Genomic DNA, 25,845 nt, shown 5'->3' with positions numbered 1-25,845 from the left:
TAACGGCCTCAGCATAGGTGAGAGGCGCTGCAGGCTGCGTTGGCAGTACAGGAGGTGGAACTGCCTCAGCAACTTGAGCCTGAATGACACGACGGAGCGAGTGACCCAGTACCGTGGGACTCTCGGTGACAGGCGTGAAAATAGAGAGCTGACAAGCTACTTCCGCGCGGATGTATTGCTTAATTTGTGACAGTAAGGTGGAATATTCAGCGCCAGTGCTTTGGGATTCCAAAAATGAGAGGTCCACTGTGGGAATTCTGGCGCAACGGGTAGAAAGGCGCTCTTTGCGCAGCTCTTCAAAGCTTTGGCACAGTTAAATGACGCGCTACTGTCGGAGGGAACTTGGCTACCAGCATATAAAATGTCCATGATGCACTAGCAATTGCAAGAACATCATGTCCATAGTCTATGATGTACTAGCAATAGCCGAGCTCACAAGGCTTAAATCTAAAGAAGAGCTTGAAAGACCTCAAATAAATGCGGGAGTTCTAGCATTGAGGCACAATAAATTGTTGTCTACTGACCAGTCCCACAACAATCAGCACATTGATTTGTTCTGAAATCCCAGCATGTAGGGTGAGAATAGAAGTCGCCAAGTAATTTTTTTTTCTTTACAGCATGAGTTATCATCCATATCTTATAATCTCGTACCTTGTACCCCCACAGGAATGTAGACATCTATTTGAGAGAAAGGCAAGTATTCTGTCAAAGTAATATCTAATGCGAAAATTTCGTATTCAGAAGACATACATTTGTATGAGATTTTAAGTTTTAAACTAATTCTATTGATTATGAAAAACGCTCACCCTCCACTTTTGGATGGACAGTCCAATCAAAAAGATTGCAAGTTGGGTAGTTGACACAAGTGATGTGAGGAAAGCCAAGTTTCTTGCGAAGCAATAATACCTGGATTGAACTTCGAAGGCAGGCATAACAGATCTATTATGTTTGAGTGAATAGATCGTCAATTCCAATGTATAAATTTAAGACACCCCATAATTTCGTGAGAATTGTTTCGACAACTACCCTATCTAAAATACTTTCATTTAGAAATTCGGTTTCGAAAGGCTGTCCTTTTGGTATTCTTTTGCTGTTTACATATTTCGGCGTCAGGTTTTTTGGAAACAGATGATCTAGAACGCTTTAGGCATTTGAAGTTCATGTTCATATCTTCTGCATCCTGAGAAAATTTGTGTATGCCCTCGCTTTGCCTCTAAATTTCTTCTCCAGAGGGCCTGCAAAGTGTGCATTCGACCGATTTATGTCACATTCTGCCTTACTTCTCTAGTGTGCAGACTGAGCATTTTGTGAAGCCGTACTATCTGTGGTCTCTAGACTTGTGCCATTTGATAATTTAAAATATGCAACAGAGACACAGATGGTGGTAGCAGGGCGTTGTATAGCCTTATCTACAGCCTTTTTGACCATCTCCGCAATTCACAAAGAATGCGATGCTTCCATTGCTATGATATGGCGGATGCTGCACCGGTACACCCTTGAGTTCTGGCCTGAATTTCGGCAATTAATTCCTTTCGGGAGCATCGTCTTCTGTGTACGATTTCAAGAATTCGGATTTCTCATGCCTTGGCTGAGCAATTTGGGTTATAAGCACAGTGTGCTTCATGGCAAAGACAGCACCTGTCTTACTCTTACAGTCATTCGAGTTGTGCGTCTCAACACAAACTCTGCATCTGGGTACTGACCAGCATTCTTTCACTATGTGCCCATAATGCCAACCCGTATACATTGTAGGGGACGAGGTGATAGTGGCTCCACTCTGTATATTGAAGGCCACGCCTTGATTTTGGTTAGGCGACTTGACACGGCAAATGTAACGATCACTGACTGAGTTGGAACCTTGTTCTTATCCACCACTCGACTATATATAAAGCGCTATCGCACCTTCTTATGAAAAGATCTCTGGTATCTCAGTTGGAGTCAAGTTGACATCGACGCCCCGAACGAGGCCTCTGAAGCACAAGCTAGGTCAGGTCGAATGAATGCACTCCCCGGGCTGATAGAGAACACCCAGCATTTTAGCAGGTCTCGAACACAAAGCTGGTCAGACATGAAGCAGAGAATGCCTCTCTTGCCGAACTGTCAGACCTATGCGACACTTTTATAGTGGGCTGCATTGGCTCCCAGCTCAATATGAATTATTTTTTGGATTATTCATCCTTACGATACCTTCGTAGCTTAGGACTAATGCTACAGGCGCAGATGATATGCCATTGCGTAGAAACAAGTCGACTGGTAAGCCCTGCGGAGGATGAGAAGCAGACCAGAGGAAAGCCCCTGGTCCAGGTGAAGAAAACGTCATCTGTCTGGCCTTACAATCCGAAAACACGCTCGCTAATCAAATCGGACACTATCAAACGCCTATCAAGAAAAAAATTTAATCACAACTACTGAATTGGCTTTCTTGACGAGGCCTAATGATGAACCTCTTGATGAGCCTCTTATTTATCTTTATCGTGTCTTCTTCTTCTTCTTCTTCTTCTTCTTCTTCTTCTTCTTCTTCTTCTTCTTCTTCTTCTTCTTCTTCTTCTTCTTCTTCTTCTTCTTCTTCTTCTTCTTCTTCTTCTTCTTCTTCTTTTTTCTTCTTCTTCTTCTTCTCCTTCTTCTTCTTCTTCTTCTTCTTCTTCTTCTTCTTCTTCTTCTTCTTCTTCTTCTTACCCAAGGGAGAGGATTCAACAAGTTAGGTGAATTTTTTCGGTGCTTCTTCGCAATACTTCTCGTAAGAGCTAAAGATAGGTAATACAACAAATTTAATTACTAAATATCAGTATTTAAATGTTCAAATGAATGAAGAATTTAACTCAATATTTTTTAGTCCGACTGATAAACTCCTCTATAGCATAGTAAACATGCATGTGACTGTAGCCTATAGTAGAGGTGCCCAATAATAGAACAACTAATTTGGATATTTCCAGACCCAAGTTTCGAAGAGATGTTGCTTTGAATCTTCTCCTCAATGACGTGTACCGGTGACAGGATAGAAAGTAATGACTAATTGTGTCCTCCTTTTCACAAAAGAGACACAGAGGAGGCAGCGCTTGACTTGCTCTATGCAGGTAAAAGTTGAGAGAGGTGGTAACCCGGCAGCGAAGTTTGGTTATAGCATATCCACCCTAAACGAATAAAAGCGTGACGAAAACAGGGACGAGATAGAAAAGACAAACTACAGTGCTGACTTGCAACTACAGTGTATTCCTAAAAGAAGCCGAATATATGACATCTGAAAAGCCCCTTCTATTATTCTCGACCACGATAACTTACTGTTGCAGTTGGTTGATGCCCGCTACAGCATTAATAATATAAACTTTAGGGTAGTGGGCCGGAATGCGTTATGTTATTTTTCATCACTCTTTCTGGAACGTGGTATCCGCTGAACAATTGCGAGGAATTTTCTGTGAATTTTTAATGCAGTGGCAGACGACGATGAGGAATCATGCCTGACGTGAAGATGCGCCACAGTTATTAGCTGGACAAAAACAAGCTTTCGTATTCGATTCCAGCGTTGGACGATTCATTCGTTATGCTATTCGCATTTTGCCACGACTGCCTGTTCTTTCACTGTTTCAAAACGCTTTACATGTCGTATTTGTATACGTAGTTGCTTTCCCGACATCGAACCTGTCTAGGCAAATTTGCAAACAAGCCCCAAGCACCGCCATGGCTCAGTGGTAAAGTAGTTGGCCGTCACTCAGCGGACGTGGCTTTGAGCCCCACTACGTCATTAGTACTAGGGTTTTTTTTCTGATTCCGTGCAATGTGGTTACAGATACTGGCACCGGCGGTGGCAACGGCAGTAGCGGGCCACTACGGCGCTGCGCAGGACCTGAGCTGTGACCTCATAACAGCTTTCACTGTAACATTTATCGATGCACCGCTGTCTTCGTTTCTCCATGCTCGGTGAATTCAAATAGCCTAATGAACACAAACTCATGCTCGCTCACAAGCTTTGAAGTGTAATTGTTGCAACCGAGCGATGGCATTGTTGTTTACCAGGGCAAAATAAAGTTGAAATGGCACGAAAAAGCCAGAAAACTAGAAACAGCAAACAACAAAACTTCTACAGGAGTGAACATCCCCTATACTTCTCCTGACATTATTGTCTTTTAGTTGTCATTTGTAACACAATCAAGCAGCTTCAACTGAACTCTTGTGTGGTTATTGGTCGTTGACCCGGCACTGGCTTCCTGCATAACTAAGACAACATTTTGATGCGACAACTATTTGCATACAGTGCTGCTCGCAAAGCCCGGATTATCTGTGGTTTATAGCGCGGTAATGCTTCTATACGCATCAAACTGTCGTTATCAAGTCAGTGAAATATCATATAGTTGTGCTGAAGTATTATTACGGTAGCCAAGGCCGAGGCTTGTTGGCGCACGCATTCTTAAGGCTTCATAACACCGAAACTAAATTTGAGCACCTTCACAAAGAAAAATTGAAATACCTGTGTTAAAAACAATTCTATGGTAAGTTCATCAAGTATATCACACAATACCTCATTAAATGCGCCGGCCATCTGTCTATCCATCCGTCCATGCATCTGTACATCCATGCATCCATTCATCCGTCAGTTCGTTCGGCCGTCCATGTGACCGTGCATTTGTCGTTTTGTGCATGTGTCTGTAAATATGTCCGTCCTTCCATCCATGCGATACGTGATCAGCTGCGCCGTCCGTCTGTCATCCGTCCTTGCATCTGTCATTCCGTTCATCTCTCCGTATTTTATACGAGTAGGCAACTTCGACGTCAATAGTATTTATTTATTTATTTATTTAATACATACTGCAGACCATGGTTAGGTCCAACCAGGGGGGCACAAGAAGATAAAATGCAAAAATACAAACAGTACAAGCAAACAAGGCACTTATACAGGGGGTAATTCATTCCACTCTTGTATTGTACGCGGAAAAAAAAGAGTACTTGAAGGTGTCAGTAGCAGCAAAATATGGGGCGAAAGCATTCGGGTTGTTGTGCCTAGTAGGTCTTGTTTGTAACGGTGACAAGAACGGAGATGGGTGAATGGACAGTGCACCTTTACTTAGTGAAGAAAGGAAATCAAGACGGAAGCACTTTCTCCTGGATTCAAGGCTGGGGATTTTGTTAGCAAGCATTATTTGTGAGGGAGAATCAGTACGTGAGTATTTAGAGTAAATAAACCTTACAGGTTTTCTCTGAATTCTTTCTATTTTACGGATGTTGTGATTAGTGTAGGGGTCCCAGACTATACAGGCATATTCGAGCTTAGGTCTAATAAAAGTAAAGTAGCTGAGGAGCTTGACGTTAGAAGGGGAGTTTCTGAGTTTGTGTTTTAAGAAGCATAGCTTACGAAACGCCGATGAGCAAATATTGTCAATGTGTAAATTCCACGAGAGACTGCTGGTTAGTGTGACACCGAGGTATTTATGACTGGTGACTTGTTTCAATGGCGATGTTCCTAGTGTGTATTGATAGTCGTACGGAACTTTCTTTCGTGTTATGCGAAAGAAAGTTCCGTACGTATTATGAGCCTCGTCATCACGCACTTCATGAAAATGGATGTTATTTCTTTCTTCGCCTACCTCAAGCCACACTAAATCCGGCTCCCGCAATGCCTCGGAGGCAAGCGCCCTGGTGCGGAGGTCGATTTGGCCACGTTTATTTTTGAAATATTTCGATGACCGGAGAGACCCTCTGGAGCGCAATCTCAAAGGCCACGCCCATATCTCCGTTACCTCCCTTTATCGCAGCTAAGGGCACATAAATATTCCTTTCTGCCTGCCTGTTGAGTTACAGCGTTGTGACAATGTCACCACCAGACATAACTGGTAAGCGCAATTCAACTACTTGATTTGATACGCTGCGATTCATTGAGATAGTGGGCCTGTCGCTGGTTGCTTATTTGCATTTCAATGCATCTACAGCCTAAAAAAACACAGCAGAATTTCGTTCACGGTGTCGTAGAACTGCATCAAAAAGGCATGGTTAATTTTCCTAACCTTCCTTAGCATAATCTCAAACAAAGTCATAGCTAGTGATAGAATTCTCGTAATTGCAGACAGCTGTGAAAGCTGCTGAGTTTGAAACTTCCTTCGCTAAAAAGTTGACTGTGATGCTTCGCAAACATAATGAAAGCATGGACGCAGACGATGTTGATTACAAAATAATTAGGCATTATGTATGTTTGATGCAGCATCAGCTAAGGTTTGTTTTGTCAGAGAGCTTTGAACCCTTAGAAGGAAAGAAAACTTTTATCCATGTATAGTGGGACGCCAAGTAATCAAACAGCACAAGAACACACAAAAAAATTTCTTTACATGTGGACGTCACTCTCATAGCTCCGCTTGTGTTCTTTCTTTACTGGTGAGATAAACCGTTGTGGCCAAGAAACCTAATTCAAAGTACGCAATAAGCACGATCGCCAGTCAGAGCTCATGATCTATGTCCACAACATTATCCCTAAACAATGCCCGCGTCTCTCAGCCCTTACACGAAGTGGACTTACTCTAATGAACGCGACGTTAATGCGAAGGTGTACTCACCAAAGAGACTTGCTGAGATAGCCAGGAGAACGAATGACAAGGGGACAAACATGGTCGATTCAGGAGCTTTTTTGTCAATGTCGCTCCACGTAGTGACTTGGAATCGATCAACGCACTTCGCGAGGCACAGGTCCGAATAGGTATAGTGCGCAAGGGCAAAAGTTGCCGGAAACGGAAGCAAATGTAGAAGCCGATAGAACGCGGCGGGAGCCGTCATCTTCCTGGGATCGGCGACGGAAATCGTGACGCACGCGGCGCGTTATGCGCTGCACGAGAGTTCGCCCTCAACGCATGAGCCCCCAAAGCAGGATCTTCTCCGACCGCTTCCTTCGACATGTGGCATCCGTTAACAGCTAAACGCTGGTTCGGTCCTCACCGGTTTCTAAGTTACTAGTGTTTGGGGTGATCATCCTGCTGATACAATATCAGGGGCAATAAGAAACTAGGTGCACAGACTAACAATGCGTGTGCACTGAATCAGCCGAAAGCCATCATACACGGGCCCTCTTGTTCTCTTGTTCTCTTTTTTGTTCTCTTTTTCAGATCAGCGAGCTGCTGCAATGTGCTCAAAAAAACCGTGCAGTGTCAGCCACAAAGTGCAATGAGCGGTCCTCCCGGTCCCACTCAGTCTTCCGCCTTGACATCTGTGGCAACAAGAGTCACACTGGTGTGGGTTGTCGGGGTAAGTGCTGTCACGTGCAATGGCCAGGGTTCTAAAGGAGCCTCAAACTGTTTTCAAAAGATAATGTTCTTTGGAGCTTTCATGTATCCAGGTTTTGCGGTTAGAGCTATGTTGGAACTCTCTTCGGACAAATGCAACAATATCAACTAGAATTTGAGGATCTCCTTATTACCGTATATTGCCGACTATAAGTTGACTTTTTTTTTCGTAAAATCGCCTTCCAAAGTTCGGGGGTCGACCTTTATGCGGAATTATAAAGTTGACTTTGAATCATGAAGTCGACTTTTCTGAGGGGTCATAGGAACGGTTGTCGTCCTCAGATTCACTGCTATTCGATGCATTGATATCAGCCGCAGAGGCAACAAAGTTGCGGGAGCTTCTCCCAACGCGCATGCACGCCGCTTTGGGAGCCAAACATTTTTATGATCTGCTGCGACAATCATGAAACTACGGTATTGCTATGGTGTTTAGAAAAGGAGGTGCCCGAAAAGCGTGTTGGAGAAACAGCATTTTTTTTTATGATGCTTCACTAACCTCATCACAGTTTCAATGGTAGCTCCACCGCATCGGCGAGTTTGTCGGGTGAGATCGGCAACAACACCGGCACTCACTGCATATGGGAAAGACAGTGCATTTCGCTCACAAAGAAACGTGGCATGCATTTTTCGCTCGCTAACAATATTAAGATATGTTTATCCGTCCTGAAAAACTCAGCATGCATCTCTCGCTCACAAAAAAATACCGTTTGCGAAAGATCTGACATTTGTGTGTCACTTCAGTGGATAGCGTGCCCTAACAGCACTTGCTGACTAGGCAATGGAAAAGCTGGCAATGCCGTGTGGGCTCCAATACTTCTTGGGGAACTGAACCACAAGACCAGTCACATGGGCCCACAAGCGTCTTCATGCCTTTTTGCGCTCACGCCTGTTCGCCAGTTTTGCATTTCGCCTCGCTTGTGGTGGTGTGTGTGATTTGTGAAGCTGCTAAACAGACACCAAGAAGCCATCGCTATACCAGCAACAGTACAGCGCTGCTTTCAAGCGGCAAGCGATCCTCTAAGCATAGTCGGAAAGCAACGATGAAGTACCGTAAAAGCCTTCGTATAGCTCAGACCCGCATGTAGTCCAGGGTGTAATTTGGGGATAGTATGTGCGACAAAACAATTTCACCCGAATATAGCCAGTATAAAACAGAAAAATGCATTTATTGACACACTTCATTCATCGTCATCGTTGAACGCACTCTCTTGTGAAGCTCCCTTGTCATAAATGCACATCATTCTCAGTGTCATCAAGTGCGTTCGAGAAGAAGCACTTTTTGAATGCGCGAAAACAAGCGCCTTGAAACTGCAGGCCCAAGTCTCGACTATACAAGTGCTCGAGCACGGCATTCCTGGCAAGGCCAGTTTCAGCCGTCCGGCAGGAGTCACTTCTGGTTCTCAAGAACTCATCCACTCAGCGTACAGGCGCTTGACATGGTCCTTTAATGGCTCATTAGGGTACACATCAAGCGGCTCCAGCTGTGATGTCATCCCTCCCAGAATGACGACGAGCTCACTGCAGGAGTCGCGCAGCAGTCTCTTTACAGGGTCGGTCCGGTGACACCAAAACCCATCGGGCACAAGCATCGAAGACTGCCCCAGCAGTGCTCATGGCCGTCGACACTACATGGACTTTTTCAAGTCAAGCACTAGCGATTCATTCACCCACTCCTTGTCTTCTCAGCGGACGACGACATTTTTGGGGGAACTTTTCCCCTTTCGGCAGCATCCTTCGTTTGAACGCCACGTAGGGTGGTAGCTTGCGACCGCCTGCAGTGCAGGGCAACAATACAGTCACCCGCGTCTTTTTCGTTCCCAGTCACTCGCACAATAGTTTGCCTAAATCCTTTCTGATGCACCGTCAGCGCCCAGGGCATATCCAGGTAGACCGGCGTTTCTTCCCCGTTGCAGATCTGGCCCAGCTGAAAGGGGACAGCCTTTCGCAGCGCAATTACATACTTTTAAAACTTCACAAGGTCCTCTTCGTATCTCTTTGGTAGCTACTTTGAGATCGACGTAGGGAGAACCCAGCATGGCACATGAAGAAAAACATCCAATGCTTGCTCGCTTTGAAATCTTCTGCCTGACTGCTTTTGTCTCGGGTGATTTTTCTTGCCTCCACTTGTAACAGCGAGATGTAACAGTGAGATGTGCAGCTCACTGCTCCCGGACAGTCTGCGCGTTTTCGTTCCACGTCAGGAAATGCTCCATTCTTTGGTTCGCGGAAACGTTTTTCCTGGCGTCTGCAAGCAGAGAGGGTGTCTTTCTGCTTCCGCCAACCGCAAATACTCCGCTCGTTGACTCCGAACTGCCGCTCCACGGCGCAGTTGCCAATCGTTTCGGCAGCAGCAACAACTTTTAAAAGCAGCGGATTACTGCCTTCGTGGTGCTGATATGTTGTAAAAATCTGAGGAAAAAAATTGTGGCCATCATTATAAGCGCCAACTCGAAGCAAAGAAAACTGCCCACTGTTGCACACAAGGGTCTGTAAGACTGGCACCTGCTATTGCCGCTAACACTACCTAGCACCTAGCGCATAAGCGTGCAAACTCCTGATAATGATGCTAATAGCACCGCGGTATACTGAAACCACAACTGAATTTCGGCTGAGAACTCTTAACACCCGCATATAGCACTGGGCGAAAATTTTGTTCCCTAAAATTTCAAAAAAAAAACTCCGGGCTATACACGGACTTTTATGATACAAAATGTAGAAAAAGTGCGGGAGGGAATAGAGAAAACATAGGACCAAGATCTTCGTGTGCATTGTGACATGCTGTTCTTTTTTCGGACCTAAGTCTGGACGATACTCAACCAACACGGTTGACGCGGCGCTTTCTACATGCGGCATCTCAGTACCACCAGCAGCCCTTGCGACGATGAGCAGCAGCAATAGCTCACACGATGGCAATGATGGTGACTGCTGCTTCCTTCTCTCCAGCGATGACGAGTCGTAAGCGACGTTTCACGGTCAAAGAAATGTCTCTTTGCATTACTCCCTCGTCTAAAAGACTTACTATAGTGTGCTATGGGGACAGCATGAGGCTGTGTTCAGAGTCAACTTTTTTTTCCTTCGAAGGGTTGCAAGTTGGGGGGAAGGGGGGGTCGACACTTGTTTTATTGCGACAGACTTGCCTTTAAGGCATGATATTTTTGTGTTAAAGGTGTGCTGTTAAGCTGGTGTTGTGTGTGAAGTGAAGTAGTGTCTTGTGGAATCTGTTTTCATGTATCCAGCGGTTGTAACTGGCTGTGTCGCTGTAGCAATGGTTGGCTTGAGTGAGGTGACGGGAGCGTTCTGGCTACAACCCTTTACATGTCCATGAAAGGTGGTATGTATCTGCTTGCATCGCAGGAGTAGGACAATACGGACACGTATCACCAACTTATAAATGTGACCAGTTCCATGACGATATCACGGCCGGCTTAAGGGCCACCTTTGCCCGAAGCCTCCTGAGCACAACTTCCTCCGCCATAGTAAGGTGAGGGGGGAGAGAGCAGACACACGGTAGAATGAGAGCACGTGTATCCTGCCGAAAAACATTTTTACGGGTATAGAGTACGTTTAGATGCTGAGGTGGAAGGGCAACGGCTGGAAGGTCTATGTCTGGAGGGCAGTGCACCTGCTGGTCCGAAGCAATGTTGTGTGGGTTCGCAGCATGGCCCTGAATCCAATGTACTTTTACGCAAGTAGCCGTATTATGGTTCAGCTTATGAATCTCCTCGTAGATCTCCATGCCTTGTGTACTTTCTTGAGCTCCTTAATAGCTTCTAAGGAATCAGTGTATACGTCAATCTGCTTAATCGTGGGCAGCTTAGAGGTAGCATCCTGAAATGCGTCACGGATGGCTTGAAGCTCCGTCACAAGAGGAGTAGCTTCCATAGATACATAATGCTGGTGGCTTCTGACAAAAGTATGCGTAGTACTCAGGAATGATGTCCTTCCGCCGTCTGGTAGGATAGCAGCATCTGTATATAGTTTGCAGTTATTAGCGCATGGGGCCTCGATGATGGAGTGTTCGCCAATTGTAGATGATGTATCAGAACACCGTAGCTTTGTTGTTTTGTTAGATGTGATGGTCGTGAATTCCCAGAAAGGCATAGACTCGGACTGGTTGTCAATGCCAGAGCTACGTTGAAAGTGAGCATGCAACGCAGCAACAACCAGTACAAGTTGCCTTTTGATTTCACGAGCTTTTTCTCTTTGCGTAACCAGCTCTCCAATTATGTTAAGCTGGGCGTGCTCCTGTAAAGTTCGTATGGGAGTGATGCGAGGTAACGCTGTTATTGTGCGCATAGCATCACGGCTAATAGTCTCCAACTGTGCCAACTGGGCCAAAGTTAACCATTGAAATTGCGTCTGGTATAAAATTCTTGGCTGAAGAACTGTGCGGACGAGCTGTCGAGCTACATGTGTACGAGCTCCAGCTGCTTTTGATGCGATGCGGCGAATCATATGAAGTGTTTTTATGGAACTCTGTCTCACTTTTTGAAGCCAGTGCTCTCCAGTGCCGCACTGGTGAATATAAAGACCTAGTATGCGGACCTCCAAACCTCAGGAATGGTCACTGAACCTAGTGTAAATGCAAAAGGGCACTGCTTGATTTTTCTGCGTCCTGCTTTGTTAGCTACCTGAACATGGCATGATTTTTGGGATGTCTAACCCTGCGTTCAGAGTGTAGCTTTAAAGAACATCAAGGGCTTTCTGAAGCTGTTGTGCTTGCCTTGAGACGTCTTTATGTACAGACCATAAAGTCACATCATCAGCGTATATCAGAAATCTCACGTCTGGAATTCGGTGTAGTTTTTTTACACTCGTACCCACAGCGCCATTTTGGCATTACGGGGGGGAGGGGTTACACAGAGAATTTATAAATCATACATTTCAAGAACATTGGTAGTGAAAAACTAAGGAGAAATAGCGACAAACATTGTTGTCGATACACATGAATTGCATAAAGATTGGCTAACCCATATGAAGAGAGAAAACAAAAATGAAATTTATACTGTACGAACATAACTAATACAAAATTGATGTGATAAGAACTAAACACTGCGTAAAACTTGACTGCAGCTGAAGACAGAATGAGATGTCAAAGAGCAGCCGCAAAAGCTTCGTTACCTATTATGCTGACCTAGTCAGCAGGCAGACGATTCCATTCAGAAATCGGTTTGGGGAAAAAACTGCTTTTAAAAAGATTAGTCCTGCAGCTATATTCTGTAACCTTGAGCTCATGATCTGTTTGTCTTGATACATAATGGGGCTGAAGAATATACTGATTACAGTCTATATCAATGTGGCCATAATATATATTATGAAAAAGCTTCAAGCGCAACATTTGCCTTCTTTTTCTAGAAGCTCCCATATTAATGTTTCCTTTGTAGCAGTAATGCTAAGGTCTCTTTCATAGCTACCGATAACGTATCTTGCAGCCGTGTTCTGAACTCGCAGCTCAAGCTTGTCGCAATCGGCATTTGTGGGAGGATCCCACACAGTGCACCCATACTCTAATATTGATGTGACGTAGCTCTTGTAAAGAAGATCGCAGGCCTGCTGAAGCAACATCTTTGTGTTACGCCGCAAGAATCCCAACACCTTAGATGCCTTTGCAGTAACGTAATTGACGTGTCTGTGCCAACACATGGATGATGTAAGGAATACGCCCAAGTGTTTATACTCTGAAACAGTTTGTAATGGAGAACCAGACAGACTATAAAGTGTCGATGCCATACGTTTTTTTGTGTGTGAAACGCATATGAACAGTTTTCTGCACGTTCATTTGCATATGTGAATCACGGCACCAGTTTTCCATTTTCAATCAATCATTTTGTAAAAGAACGGTATCATCGACGCTTGTAACTTTCCTGTGTATTATTAGGTCATCAGCAAACAATCTGATGGAGGAAGCGATGGTGTCGGGAAGATCATTTATGAATAATAAAAAGAGCAAGGGGCCCAACACTGAGCACTGAAGGACACCAGATGTTACGCTAGCCATACCCGATTTTGCGCCATTTACCACTATGTAGTGAGAACGCAAGAACAAGTATTCCCGAATCCAAGTTATCACCTGTTCATTGATATTGCCATGCTAGAGGTATTGGAGCAATGTTGAACAGGAGAGGAACCAAGACGGATCCTTGCGGGACACCTCTTTGGACATGGAGCAACCTTCAGGCTTTCCATATACTCTTATCACAAATATGCGGTTGTGAAGAAAAGAGTAAATAAAATTTACTACCTGCAGTAAAAATCCGAGCTCGATGAGGTTGGATAAAATGACGTCATGGTTTATGTTGTCGTAAACTTTCGTTATGTCCGTTGCTATTACAGTGCGTACTGCGTGGCTGTGTGGATAAACTTGTAAAATGTCGTCCGACAAAATATAAAGACCGTCTTCAGTCCCGAAACAAGAACGGAAGCCGATTTGAGCCGCATAGTACTTTTTGTGTCGTTCAACCCACCAGGAAACACGTGTGGCCAGCGTCTTCTCAGCACTCTTGCAGACAGTAGCAGTCAATGAAATTAGGCGTAAGGACTCCAGGCTATTTTGAGACTTTCCGGATTTTGGAATTGGGACGACAGCTAAATGTTTCCAGTCAGATGGGAGGTCCCCAGTTTCCCATACTTTATTATAGCCTACAGAAGTGCATCCCGAGCTTCACCTTTCATGTTCTTGAAAACGTCATCTGGAATACCGTCTGGACCAGGTGTTGTTCCTTGGTGAGAAGTTTCAATCGCCACTATTAGTTCGGCCATTCCGAAAGGACTGGATATATCGGATTTGGCACTTGGCTCAAGCTCGTAGATTTTGGGGCAAATTATAGGAGATGCGTTATTATACTTCGTGAAAAATGCTCTTGCAGCCTGCTCTGCAAATCCTTGTGGCATACTTTGCATCGATAACCTAACGCTCACTGCAGAGTCAGGTTGCTTGTAACCATGTTCCATCGACCTGAACGTACGCCAAAGGGCTCTGTTTTTCATGCCAGATCCAAGTTTTTTACGCCACTCATGCCACCGCGGTCGAAAAAACTGCTTTTCGTGCCGAAGGGGCTTTGCTGCTATATGGTTTGCATGTGCACGGCTATCTGGTGCATCTGAATTTCTCGACGCATACAGCTCCACCTGACGTCGCTTCGCCCAGAGTCTCAAAAGAGCGAGATCCGGTTGAAGTTGTCTTTCGTCAATAGTGGTCATGACTGTGTTACTGCGTAGCAGCTCTTGCAAAGCGGGAACAATTTCGGTGGGCTCTGTGGGAAATTTATCAATTGACGATTCCCGAAATTTGTCCCAATGCGTGATCGCTACACGTCGTCGAGTTTTCCTTATGCATCTTCTTTGTAAACCGATAATTAATGGCATATGATCACTACCCCAGGTATCCGACCCCACTCGCCATTCCGGCGTCCCAGGACCCAACCACCATGATCGGCCAATGTACGTAGTTATTGCATTGCTCTAGGTGGTCAACCGTCTTCACTGTACGACTCCTACAATGACATGGTGGTGCTCAGCCACTCATCGAACATACTCTGGCACCCACTGTCGTGATTCATGGGTGACGCATGCATTGCACGATTTTAGTACATCTTAGACAGCCCTAGTGTCGTGGATCTGAGTGGCTGTGCAAGAAGGACTGAAGCAGTACTTGTTTAGCACCACAACACTTTTATTAAAGGAAAATGCACTGCACTAAAAAACAGAACAAGAAATACAAATAAACAAGAAAATACAAGAGTACTGAACTCCTACATGTACTCACTAAGCAAATCTTCTGGAGCACTTCATAAAATTCCCTACAGAGTGTGATGAGGCTCTGAACCCTAGGGTTAGTCGTACTTGCTCCTAAGACACCAAAGTCTGAGATCAGTCTAATTTTGTCACTGGTATCTGCGACGCTCTTAACTAACGTCACCGGCCCTGCATCTGCCAGTGTCTCCAGTCGTAGTCTTTGCCTGATGTGGCATAAGCCTCGAAGCTTAGACCTATGTCACATCACACCCTGTGCTCAAAGCAGACGTAGTCGTCCCGACTCTCTTTGGCGGCTGGCTTCGAAGGTGGCATGTGTCAAAAACATCAGTGATTCTGTGTGCGGTTGCTGCAGCCCCAGTGGTTGAAATTATTAGATGCAAAGCAGCTCTTTGATTAGCCTGTGTAACACTGTCCCTTCGTACACCCCTACTGCACATGCTCGCGTCGTGCCACAGGTGTTGGAGCGGTGCCAAGTAGGTAAAGTCGCAACTGCGCGTTGATGTCGCTCTCTCCCTCACCCACAGTAGCTGCCACCTTCTTCCTACACATCTAGGTGGTGTTCCTCCTCCGCCAGCTCGCAACACACTTTTCTTTCGCTTCACCATCTCCACTGCCTGCAACGCTCGATTGCACGTCAAGTGAAAACACTTTCAGCTTGTTTAGGAGCGATGAAACCACGGAGCAAGAAAGACGGGAGGGGGAACTCCAGGCCGGTGACAGCTCGAGCGAGCGCCGTGATAATGTCCCCCTGAGAGAGGAGGTTGGCAAACGTGCTTGCAGGGATCCTTGCAGCGATGCACAGAACTATTCATTTTCCGCCACGGGAGGAGAGCGCACGCGCCCATGGCGCCCGCGGTCTCCGACGGCACCCAAGTGTCGTCTGCTACATCTTCTTCTCGCCGACTCCACAGTGCTACTAGATGCAGCTACGAAAGTTTTTCATCGGTGCATTTTGCCAAAACAAAATGAAGCTTGGAGAATGTCTTAGTGCCAGCATTTTTAATTATATATTTTGGATCAAATGCTCTGCGGGCAACAAAAGAAAGGAAGTGATAGAATTTTTAAAAAAAAACAAGAAACAGACGATCTGTCATCGTAGTTAGGCGCATGCCTAAAATCACTCACTGTGTACCTTGAGGAAAGATTTTGCACATTCTTCGATATAACAGTGCCATACAGAACTACTGCTCGTGAAAGAAAGACAGACATTGACGAAGCACGTTAGAGCAGACGGCAATTGATTTGAACAGAATAGCGGAGACTGCCTTGAGCTTGGAATCAGTTCTGCATAACAAAGAAAGTTTGAGCTTTCAATGCTCCGTCTGACCAGGAACAGCAGCAAAAATGGGCGAGGGCTATATGAAGAGGAGATAGGCAATGAGAGGGAAGCGACTGTGTCTAGGATAATTATTTTCGCAGCGGAACAGTAGGAAGGCGTGACACTACACTAGGCCTAAATTTACAGACATCCCTGACCAGCCAAAGATCTGGTGACTCTCTGAAGCGGCGGAGGTTTTACTTACTTGTACCCAGAAATGAACCCAAGAATTGGCCTAAATATCGCTGAAATTACCGATAAAAGTAGCGCCAAACGAGTCAGAAGTCTTCGGCGAAAATTTTACCAACCTCCGAACTTTCAGGTAAGCTACATTGCTAAAAATGCGTAGTTCTCAGTTTTAAGTGTTTGCTTGTTATAGCTTGGCATGAGCGATTGGTTCTCAGGAAGTCACAACATAAAACAAGCTTCGGAAGAGAGCAGACACATCAGAAAAGTGTGTTTTCTGTTTTTCCGTTTCAATTATTTTTTGCCTCTTCTCTAATATCGAAAGCTCCCCCTGTATGTTTTTTTTTTATTACCGCAGGTTTTATGTGATGTTCCCACAAATATTTCTACCCCCGCATGCGAAGGTGAAAGAGTGAAAGCAAACCTGTTTAGCGCTTGTGGACAGCTTTGCGAAAGTATCGCGGTATGGTCTCTCTCTTAAGGCGATCTGGCTAGCTTAGTCAAAACTCGTCGTAATGTTTTCCAGTCTCATTTAGCGAGCGTATCTGAGCTATGCACTAATACACTGACCAGCGAACAAGCGTGCAAGCATACGCTTTTTGCGTCTGCTGCTATGGCGTGGCAGTTCGGCCGCGGTTCCGTAGGTGGCGCTGTTATGACGTTTGCAGCCGCTCCAGGAGGCTACTCAATCGTGGCGCGGAAAGGAGCAGAGTTTCCCCCTCCTGTCTTTTCTTCTTCCGTGGATGAAACCTAATTGAAACCCAGCCTGCCTCCCATGTCTTTGCATTTCAAACAAACATTTACTCAAGTAAGCCCTACACCGAGTTTCGCTTCAAAGTGTTCTCTCAGCACCCGCGTCGATGCTCATTTCAACTGGGTCAACGCTGCGTGCACCGTTGCTGCCTTTCATACCACTAGGGTTTCCTTCGAAGACATGGTCCTTTTTCTTTTTTTAAGGCCATTCTCTTACCACAGCAGGTTGGGTTAGGGAGCCCCAAGCAAACGTCATTTCGCACATGGGAAGCAGGCAAGCAGTGTGCAATTTAGCCCAACGAGGAAGTGGAAAAAATGTCTGCGGCAACTGAGGCTTTCCTCAAAGCATTCTTAGATGCATAGAGAGGTTCCCATTCAATTTCACTGAGGCACAATTCTCACACGAATCCTGTGCAACAGATCGAAAACAAGGGGCACTGTGGAATGTGTGTGCACCTTTGGGTGAGAAGTGTGTTTGACACGACACTCTTGCCATCTATGCAGTGCGCCTGCACTTGGTGGATCTGGCCGGCAGCGAACGCCTCTCTGAATCTCAGTCAGTAGGGGCCCGCTCACGCGAGGCACAGAACATCAATCGCTCGCTTTCCAACATTGGCAATGTCATCCTTGCACTCTCAAACCGGGTCAGTTGACACTTTTTTTAGTTGTGTAAGTCTGTGTTTCGAAGAGATTTCTGTATCAACACTAAAGACGTTTGAGATAAAGTAAAAGTTTGTTGAGTTGCAGCGATGGCGTAGTAGTTAGAACATCCGCCTCGCATGCAAAAGGTCCGTGGCTCAAATCCCGGTGCCGCGAAGTTCCCACCCGGATAAAAAAATCCGCGTGATGATGAAACTGCATTAAGAGGCCTGGGGTGTGGCCTCACCGGTAAACACTGCCGGGAACGCACTCCCTTACCAGAGAAGGATTGGTAACTCTGGTGCAGTATCTGGCCACCACCTCCCACATGCATACGTCAAAGACCTCACGGCCCTCAGTCCCCAGCAGCTGCGAAGCAACTGACCACGGTGGTGGTCAGATCTGCAACGCAGCAGAGGGTTCTAAGAATCTCTGGATCCGGACAGGCCACCATGGTAACCTGAACTTCGCAACGTTTAACGCTAGAACCTTATCTAGTGAGTGAAGTGTAGCTCTACTATTCGAGGAGCTAGAAGGTGTTAAATGGGATATAATAGGGCTCAGTGAGGTCAGGAGGACAGATGAGGCCTATATGGTGGTACAGAATGGGCACGTCCTTTGCTATCGGGGCTTGGCAGACAGAAGAGAACTGGGAGTGGGGTTCCTAATTCACAGAAACATAGCTGGCAATATAGAAGAATATTATAGCATCAATAAAAGGGTGGTAGGCATTGTAATTAATCTGAATAAAAAATACAAGATCAAGATAGTACAGGCTTACGCGCCTACATTCAGCCATGATGACGCTTCAGTTGAAAGCTTCTATGAAGACGTGGAATCGGGAATGAGTAAGGTAAAAACACAGAATACTATAGTGATGGGCGACTTTAATGCAAAGGTAGGGAAGAAGCAGGCTGGAGACCAGGCAGTAGGAGATTATGGCATCGGCACTAGAAACGCCAGAGGAGAGCTACTAGTAGAATTCGCAGAACGCAATAATTTACGGATTTTGAATACCTTCTACCGAAAACGAGAAAACCGCAAGTGGACATAGAGGAGCCCTAATGGCGAAAATAAGAACGAAATAGACTTTATAATGACGGCACACCCAGGAATCGTGCAGGATGTGGAAGTGGTTGGCAAGGTACGATGCAATGACCATAGAATGGTACGGTCTCGAATTCGCCTATACTTGAAGAAGGAACGACAGAAACTGATACGCAAGAAGCCAATCAATGAGCTAGCACTGAGAGGGAAAGTACAGGAATTCAGAGTGTCGCTGCAGAACAGGTACTCGGCCTTTAGTGAGGAAACCAACCTTAGCGTAGATACAATGAATGATAATCTGACGAGTATCATTACGGAGTGTGCAGTGGAAGTTGGAGGCAGGGTAGTTGGACAGGACACTGGCAAGCTTTCCCAGGAAACAAAGAACCTAATTAGGAAGCGTCAAATCATGAAAGTGTCAAGTACAACAGACGAAACAGAACTGGCAGAGCTTTCGAAGTTGATTAATAGACGTAAAGTATGCGATGTAAGAAGGTATAACATGGAGAGAATTGAACACGCTCTAAAAAACCGAGAAAGCTTCAAAGCAGTGAAGAGGAAACTTGGGATAGGCAAAAGTCAGATGTATGCACTAAGGGACAAAGAAGGCAAAATAACTACCATAATGGAAAGGATAGTCAAAATAGCGGAGGGGTTTTACAGAAATCTGTAAGTAGCCGAGACAACCACGACCTTAATACGATAAGAACTAGCAGTAACCCAGATAACACCCCACCAGTAATGATAGAAGAAGTGAAGAAGTCAGAAAAGCTTTGGAGAGCATGCAAAGAGGCAAAGCTGCTGATGAGGATCAGGTAACATCAGATCTGCTGAAAGATGGAGGACAAATTGTGTTAGAAAAACTAGCCACCCTGTTTACGAGGTGTCTCTTGACGGGAAGGGTACCAGAGTCTTGGAAGAACGCTAACATCATCTTAATACATAAGAAAGGAGATGACAAGGACTTGAAGAATTACAGGCCGATCAGCTTGCTCTCTGTAGTGTACAACCTATTTACAAAGGTAATTGCCAACAGAGTAAAGAAAACATTAGAATTCAATCAACCAAAGGAACAAGCAGGATTTCGAACAGGCTACTCAACAATTGACCACATTCATACTATCAATCAGGTAATAGAGAAATGCTCAGAGTATAACCAACCACTATACATAGCCTTCATCGATCACGAGAAGGCGTTTGATTCAGTAGAAATATCAGCCGTCATGCAGACACTGCGGAATCAGGGCGTAGATGAAGTATATATAAACATTCTGGAAGAAATCTTCAGGGGATCAACTGCTACCGTAGTGCTTCATAAAGAAAGCAACAGAATACCAATCAAGAAGGGTGTAAGGCAGGGGGACACAATCTCCCTAATGCTATTTACCGCGTGCTTCAGGAGGTTTTCAGAAGCCTAGAATGGGAACAGTTAGGGATAAGAGTTAATGGAGAATACCTTAGTAACCTGCGCTTCGCCGATGACATTGCATTGCTGAGTAACTGAGGGGACGAATTGCAACTCATGATTATGGAGTTAGACAAGGAGAGCCAAAAGGTGTGTCTTAAAATTAATCTGCAGAAAACAAAAGTAATGTACAACCTCGGAAAAGAGCAGCGCTTTGAGATAGGTAATAGTGCACCTGAAGTTGTAAAAAACTATGTGTACTTAGGGCAGGTAATAACCGCGGAGCCAAACCACGAGATTAAAGTAACTAGAAGAATAAGAATGAGGTGGAGCACACTTGGCAAGCGCTCTCAAATTATGACAGGTAAATTGCCACTATCCCTCAAGAGGAAGGTATATAACAGCTGTATCTTGCCAGTACTTAGCTACGGAGGAGAAACCTGGAGACTTACAAAGAGGGTTCAGCTTAAGTTGAGGACAACGCAGCGATAAATATGAAGAAAAATGGTAGGTGTAAACTTAAGAGACAAGAAGAGAACAGAGTGGATTAGGGAACAGGGGGTTAAGGATATCATAGCTGAAATCAAGAAGAGGCATTGGACATGGGCTGGGCATGTAGCGCGTAGACAGGATAACCGCTGGTCATTAAGGGCAACTGACTGGATTCCCAGAGAAGGCAAGCGGGTTAGAGGGGAGACAGAAGGTTAGGTGGGAAGGTGAGATTATGAAGTTTGCAGGTATAAATATGCAGCAGCAAGCACAAGACCGGGTTAACTGGCGGAACATGGGAGAGGTCTTTTTCCTGCAGTGGACGTAGTCAGGCTGATGTTGATGATGATGATGATGATGATAATGATGATGATGATGATAATGATCATACACGGATGTGAAGTACTGCAATTTATAGACAGTAGCCCTGCCTTTATTGCATTAGTGTTTGTAGCCAATAATAAACAACAAATGTCCATTCATTATGGACATCTAGTTTGGTCATGGACCGCTACGCGTGCATATAAACGTGTTATCTTGGTGGCAGCACTGACTTACGGTGCGTACCTACCTGCAATAGCATCTAGCATAGCTTCCGGCGTCCTTTAAGAAATCATAAAATCAGTCCTCCGCACCTAAGCAAAGAGGTAGACGAAATAACACAATGCTTTTCAGAGGCAGCCTTAGGCACAGTTCACTGCCGTTGCGACCAAGTAGGAATGAAAATTGGGGGACCCTTAAACTTCACCTTTAAGAGTCGAACGCGATAGCGAAATCCGGCCCCTAGGGCGTCCTTCAACCACAAAGTGCATGCTTATCAATATGTTTTGTTAAACACACGCACACACACACACACACAAACGCGCACACGCGTGTGTGTTTTGTTACATACACGCACGCACACATAAACGCGTGCGACGTATCTATAGTAATGCAGGGACTGTGCAGTGTGGCCACTTCCTTCTGCTAGAACGGTGCTTTGCTGTAGTCGAGACACGTTTTTCACAATGTCTCACAGATGGCACACAAACACACACACACACACACACACGCGCGCGCGCGCATGGTATATACAGGTTTTTGATCTCAAGCAAGAGTCGCATGGCCTGCAGGATACACGCCGCGCGCTCGCCATCTCGGAGGCCATAAAGAGTCTCACAATGCCTCAGAGATGGCCACACATTATCTAGTGTTTGCTTGATCAACGCTTCTGGAAAGGCAAGATGTGTTTTCCGCTAGATTGACATAGTTGTCCAATTTTAGAGCTGTCGAAAGTTCCTGTGTGTTTTAGCGGCGATGGCTGCACTATCCCGGCCTTTTTTTGACTTAGTATGATGGTCTCTCAAATGCGGCTACCAATCGCCGAGTGGATTCGTTTTCGTCGTGAAACCTTTTGAAAAAATTGCGTTAAGGAGAAACCTTGCCCTACTTGGCATTTATGTAGTGGTTTTTTCCCGAAGCAGCTGTAAGACACCTGTTTGCCATGCGAACGGCCAAGGTTCAATCCTCAATTGGACCGGAAATTCTATTCTATATTTTATATGCTTCTTTCTAGATTTTTCGCTCACGGGGGATTTTTCGCTTACAACCAACGGTGCCAATGCCGACGGCGGAATTTCTGTGACACGAACTCTCTAACGCTATAGCGTTATTATTCCTTCGTTGTATTGCATCACTAGCTTGTCAGTTGTGAACCCTCGGGTATTTCTACGGATATTTTTGTGCTGTTGGACATTCTTAGGTAAAAAGGTGTTAAAAGGTTGTGTGGTTCGTCCTTTCATTTATTCGTGTACCCTAAAGGCCCGAGGCAATTACATAGGGGGAGGGGGGTTATAGTATACATACATAGAATCAGCACAAGCGCTAAAGAAGTAAAAGGTTTGAAAAACTGAACATCATCGTGCAAAAATAAAGAACCATGAAAAGTAGTTAGGAAAAGTACATGGAAAGTAATTATAAGGACACACTGCACTAAAAAAAAGAAAAACGAGACTGAACAATTTTTCCCGCACAGTGGTAAAGTAACGGAGCTATACAGTGAGCTAGAAGTATCATGATGCGCATATGTAGTACATCTGAGCCAGTTATACAGGGTTGCTCAAGCATGAAGATGAAGTTTCAATTTGTCGGTGACTTCGTAGTGGCTTTTTGTACAAACAATGTTCTTAGGCAGTTTATTCCAATGATTAATACCAAAAACCAGTGGCGAATATAAGGACAGGTTTGTACGGCAAACAAAGATTGTAGTTTGAATTCAAGATCAAGGCGACAGAATATTTGATGGGCAGGTTTTATAGGTGCAGACAAAGGCGAATCATTATGATAAAGATTGTGGAAGAGAGATAGAAGTGAGAACAGTCTACGTGACTGCAAAGACGGCCACTTTAGCGACCTTTTTAATTCAGTTATGCTAGAAGTTTCACAGTATTTTTTGTTATGAATTAGACGCTTTTGTTTTGAGGGAACTCTATTTTAATTCTGAGGTACGCCTGGTGAAGGCTTCATATTTGGGAAGCATAATCAAGTTTAGAAAGGACCAGCATATTGTAAGCAAAAAGTTTTGTAGCAGAATTGGCAAAATGTAAGGTTTGCCTTATGAATCCGAGTGTCACATACGTGCTGCTAGCGATTGCGTCAATGTGTAGGTTCCATAATATGTCACTCGTTAAATGAACTCCCAAACACTTGAAATGGGATACTTTTTCTACTTGTTTCTCATTCAATGTATAGCCATTAGTTACTGCGTTTATTTTTGTAGCAAATGAAAGAACCTTTGTTTTGTTCACGTTAACTTTCATCTGCCAGTCTCGACACGACTTACTTAGCCTATTAAGATCCCCCTGCAGATTATTTGCATCTTCACTGTTAGACACCCTTCTATATATTACGCAGTTGTCCGCAAACAATCTCACCGTGAAGTCATAAAAATAGCTATATCATTAATGTAAATTAGAAATAGAATTGGTTCCAACACAGATCCCTGAGGCACTCCCGATTTCACGTGTGCTAATGGGGAATGTTTCTCGTTAACTACAACAGATTGGCACTGGTTAGTTAGGAATTGCGATATCCAATTGATTACGTGACTGTCTAAGTTAAGGCTGGTAAGCGTTTTCATTAGTCTGTCATGTGATACTTTATCGAAGGCTTTTTAAAATCTACAAAACAGCATCAATCTAGCATCTATCATATACCGCAATGTGAATATCAGTGATTAACTCAAATAACTGTGTCTCACAAGATCATCCGCACAGGAAGCCGTGTTGGTTAGCAAAAAAAGAAATCCTTTTCTCCTAAGTAGTTCACGACTGCCGATGAAATATTATGCTCAAGCACTTTGCTGCCGATCTTAATTAAGAGATTGGTCTGTTGTTATTTGGGTTGATTGATATGTGCGGTTTAACATCCCAAAACCACCATATGATTATGAGAGACGCCGTAGTGGAGGGCTTCGGAAATTTCGACCACCTGAGGTTCTTTAACGTGCACCCAAATCTGAGCACACGGGCCTACAACATTTCCACCTCCATCGTAAATGCAGCCGCCGCAGCTGGGATTTGATCCCGCGACCTGTGAGTCAGCAGCCGAGTACCTTAGCCACTAGACCACCGCGGCGGGGGGTAGTGTTTTGGGTTAAAGCGGTCTCCGGATTTAAATATAGGGATTACGGAGCTAGCTTCCAATCAACGGGTACACAGCCTGCGTCGAGAGACCGTTGGAAAACGGCCCTCAACACGAAACATAATTCTATTTTTGCTATCTTAAGCAGTTTTGGGCATATCTTGCCAGGACCTGGTGCAGAGTTTACAGGATGGCGATCAATGGCTGCTGCGATGCCTTGCGAAGTGGTAAGAATATATTCTATTTGGGAAGTTAAACAAACAGTGCATGCCTAGGTTAGGTAACTTCGGAGTTTCATTTGTAAAAACATGACTAAAAAATTACCGAACTGTGTCACGTCGTCTGATGAGGAAAGGAGTTTTCCATCTTTAGCTATTGATACTAGGGCCTTGGACCCGTAGCTACGACTCACAACTTTCCAAACTTTTTTGCTATTGCTTTTTAACATCCTAGAAATATCATAGTTATAAAACTTGTCTTTCGCTGTTTCGATTTCCGTTCTACATATCTGCGCGTGTTCGCTGTAACACTCCCAATTATCCTCTGACGTCGTCAGTTTTGCTCGTGAGTATAATCCTTTCTCTTTTTTATACAGCCTTTTACTTGAGTCGTAAACCAGGTGCTTTGTGTTGGTGCAGTTATAGTGACTATGGGAATATATTTTTTCTCTTAGTGAGATAAGCTTATCGGGGTAAGTGTCCATTTTTTGTTTGCATCTCGGTGTTCGAATGTACGTAGCGTCACTGGCCAAGTTTTGTTGAATGATGTGTTTTCTTCCTTTTGCGAGTGGAGTAGAACTTGGCAAATGGAGCTTAATTTTCAAAAGACTGTGACACTAACTTTTACAAATAAAAAGGAGCCATTGCAATTCAGATATGGCGACTCCAATCACACACTGGAAAAAGTTCAGGAATCAAAGTATCTTGGAGTTCTATTCTCTCTAAGCTTGAATTGGCACAAACACATCGACCTTATTTCTGCAAAATCGCTTAAACAATTAGGTTACTTAAGAAGAACGCTAAAGACACCACAAAAGAATGCAAGCTTATAGCCTTCAAATCACTGATCAGGCCTCTTTTTGAATATGCGTCTGTTGTGTGGTCACCACATCTTGCAATTGACATAAATAAACTTAATGCCATTCAGCGAAAAGCGATTAGATTCATTTTTAACCGTTATGACCGTGATTTCTCCCCTTCTGAGCACTACCATGCTTTATCGCTAAACTATTTAGATCACAGACGTATGTGTGATGGGCTTATCATGCTACATAACATCGTGCACAATTCCGTCCGCACAGCCACACCCATTTCATTCACCAATCATCCTACCCAGGTGACTCACCGATACGATCCGTTGAACATTGTGCCATTCAA

General features: G+C 44.6%; 2 protein-coding genes across 4 annotated transcripts in view; one reads left to right on the top strand and one right to left on the bottom strand.

Annotated features, from left to right (window-relative positions):
* Positions 1-7,043, bottom strand: part of LOC119173543 (uncharacterized) — a 699,991-nt gene extending 692,948 nt beyond the window's left edge. Inside the window, exon 1 of one of the 3 annotated variants that reach the window (XM_075896447.1) lies at positions 6,537-7,043. In XM_075896447.1, coding sequence (XP_075752562.1) covers positions 6,537-6,753 — 217 coding nt within the window. In that variant the 5' untranslated portion in view covers positions 6,754-7,043. The remainder of the gene's footprint in view (positions 1-6,536) is intronic. The other 2 variants (XM_037424351.2, XM_037424350.2) reach the window with 2 other exon arrangements.
* The window catches only part of LOC142818109 (uncharacterized), a 495,850-nt gene that overhangs the window by 445,788 nt on the left and 24,217 nt on the right, over positions 1-25,845 (top strand). Inside the window, exon 3 of the transcript XR_012895582.1 lies at positions 7,080-7,218. The gene's annotated coding sequence lies outside the window, so the exon portion shown is untranslated. The remainder of the gene's footprint in view (positions 1-7,079; positions 7,219-25,845) is intronic.

The sequence above is a fragment of the Rhipicephalus microplus genome, chromosome 5 (assembly GCF_043290135.1).
Source record: "Rhipicephalus microplus isolate Deutch F79 chromosome 5, USDA_Rmic, whole genome shotgun sequence".
Taxonomy (NCBI): Eukaryota; Metazoa; Arthropoda; class Arachnida; order Ixodida; family Ixodidae; genus Rhipicephalus; species Rhipicephalus microplus.
This window is presented reverse-complemented; position numbering and strand designations above follow the sequence as displayed.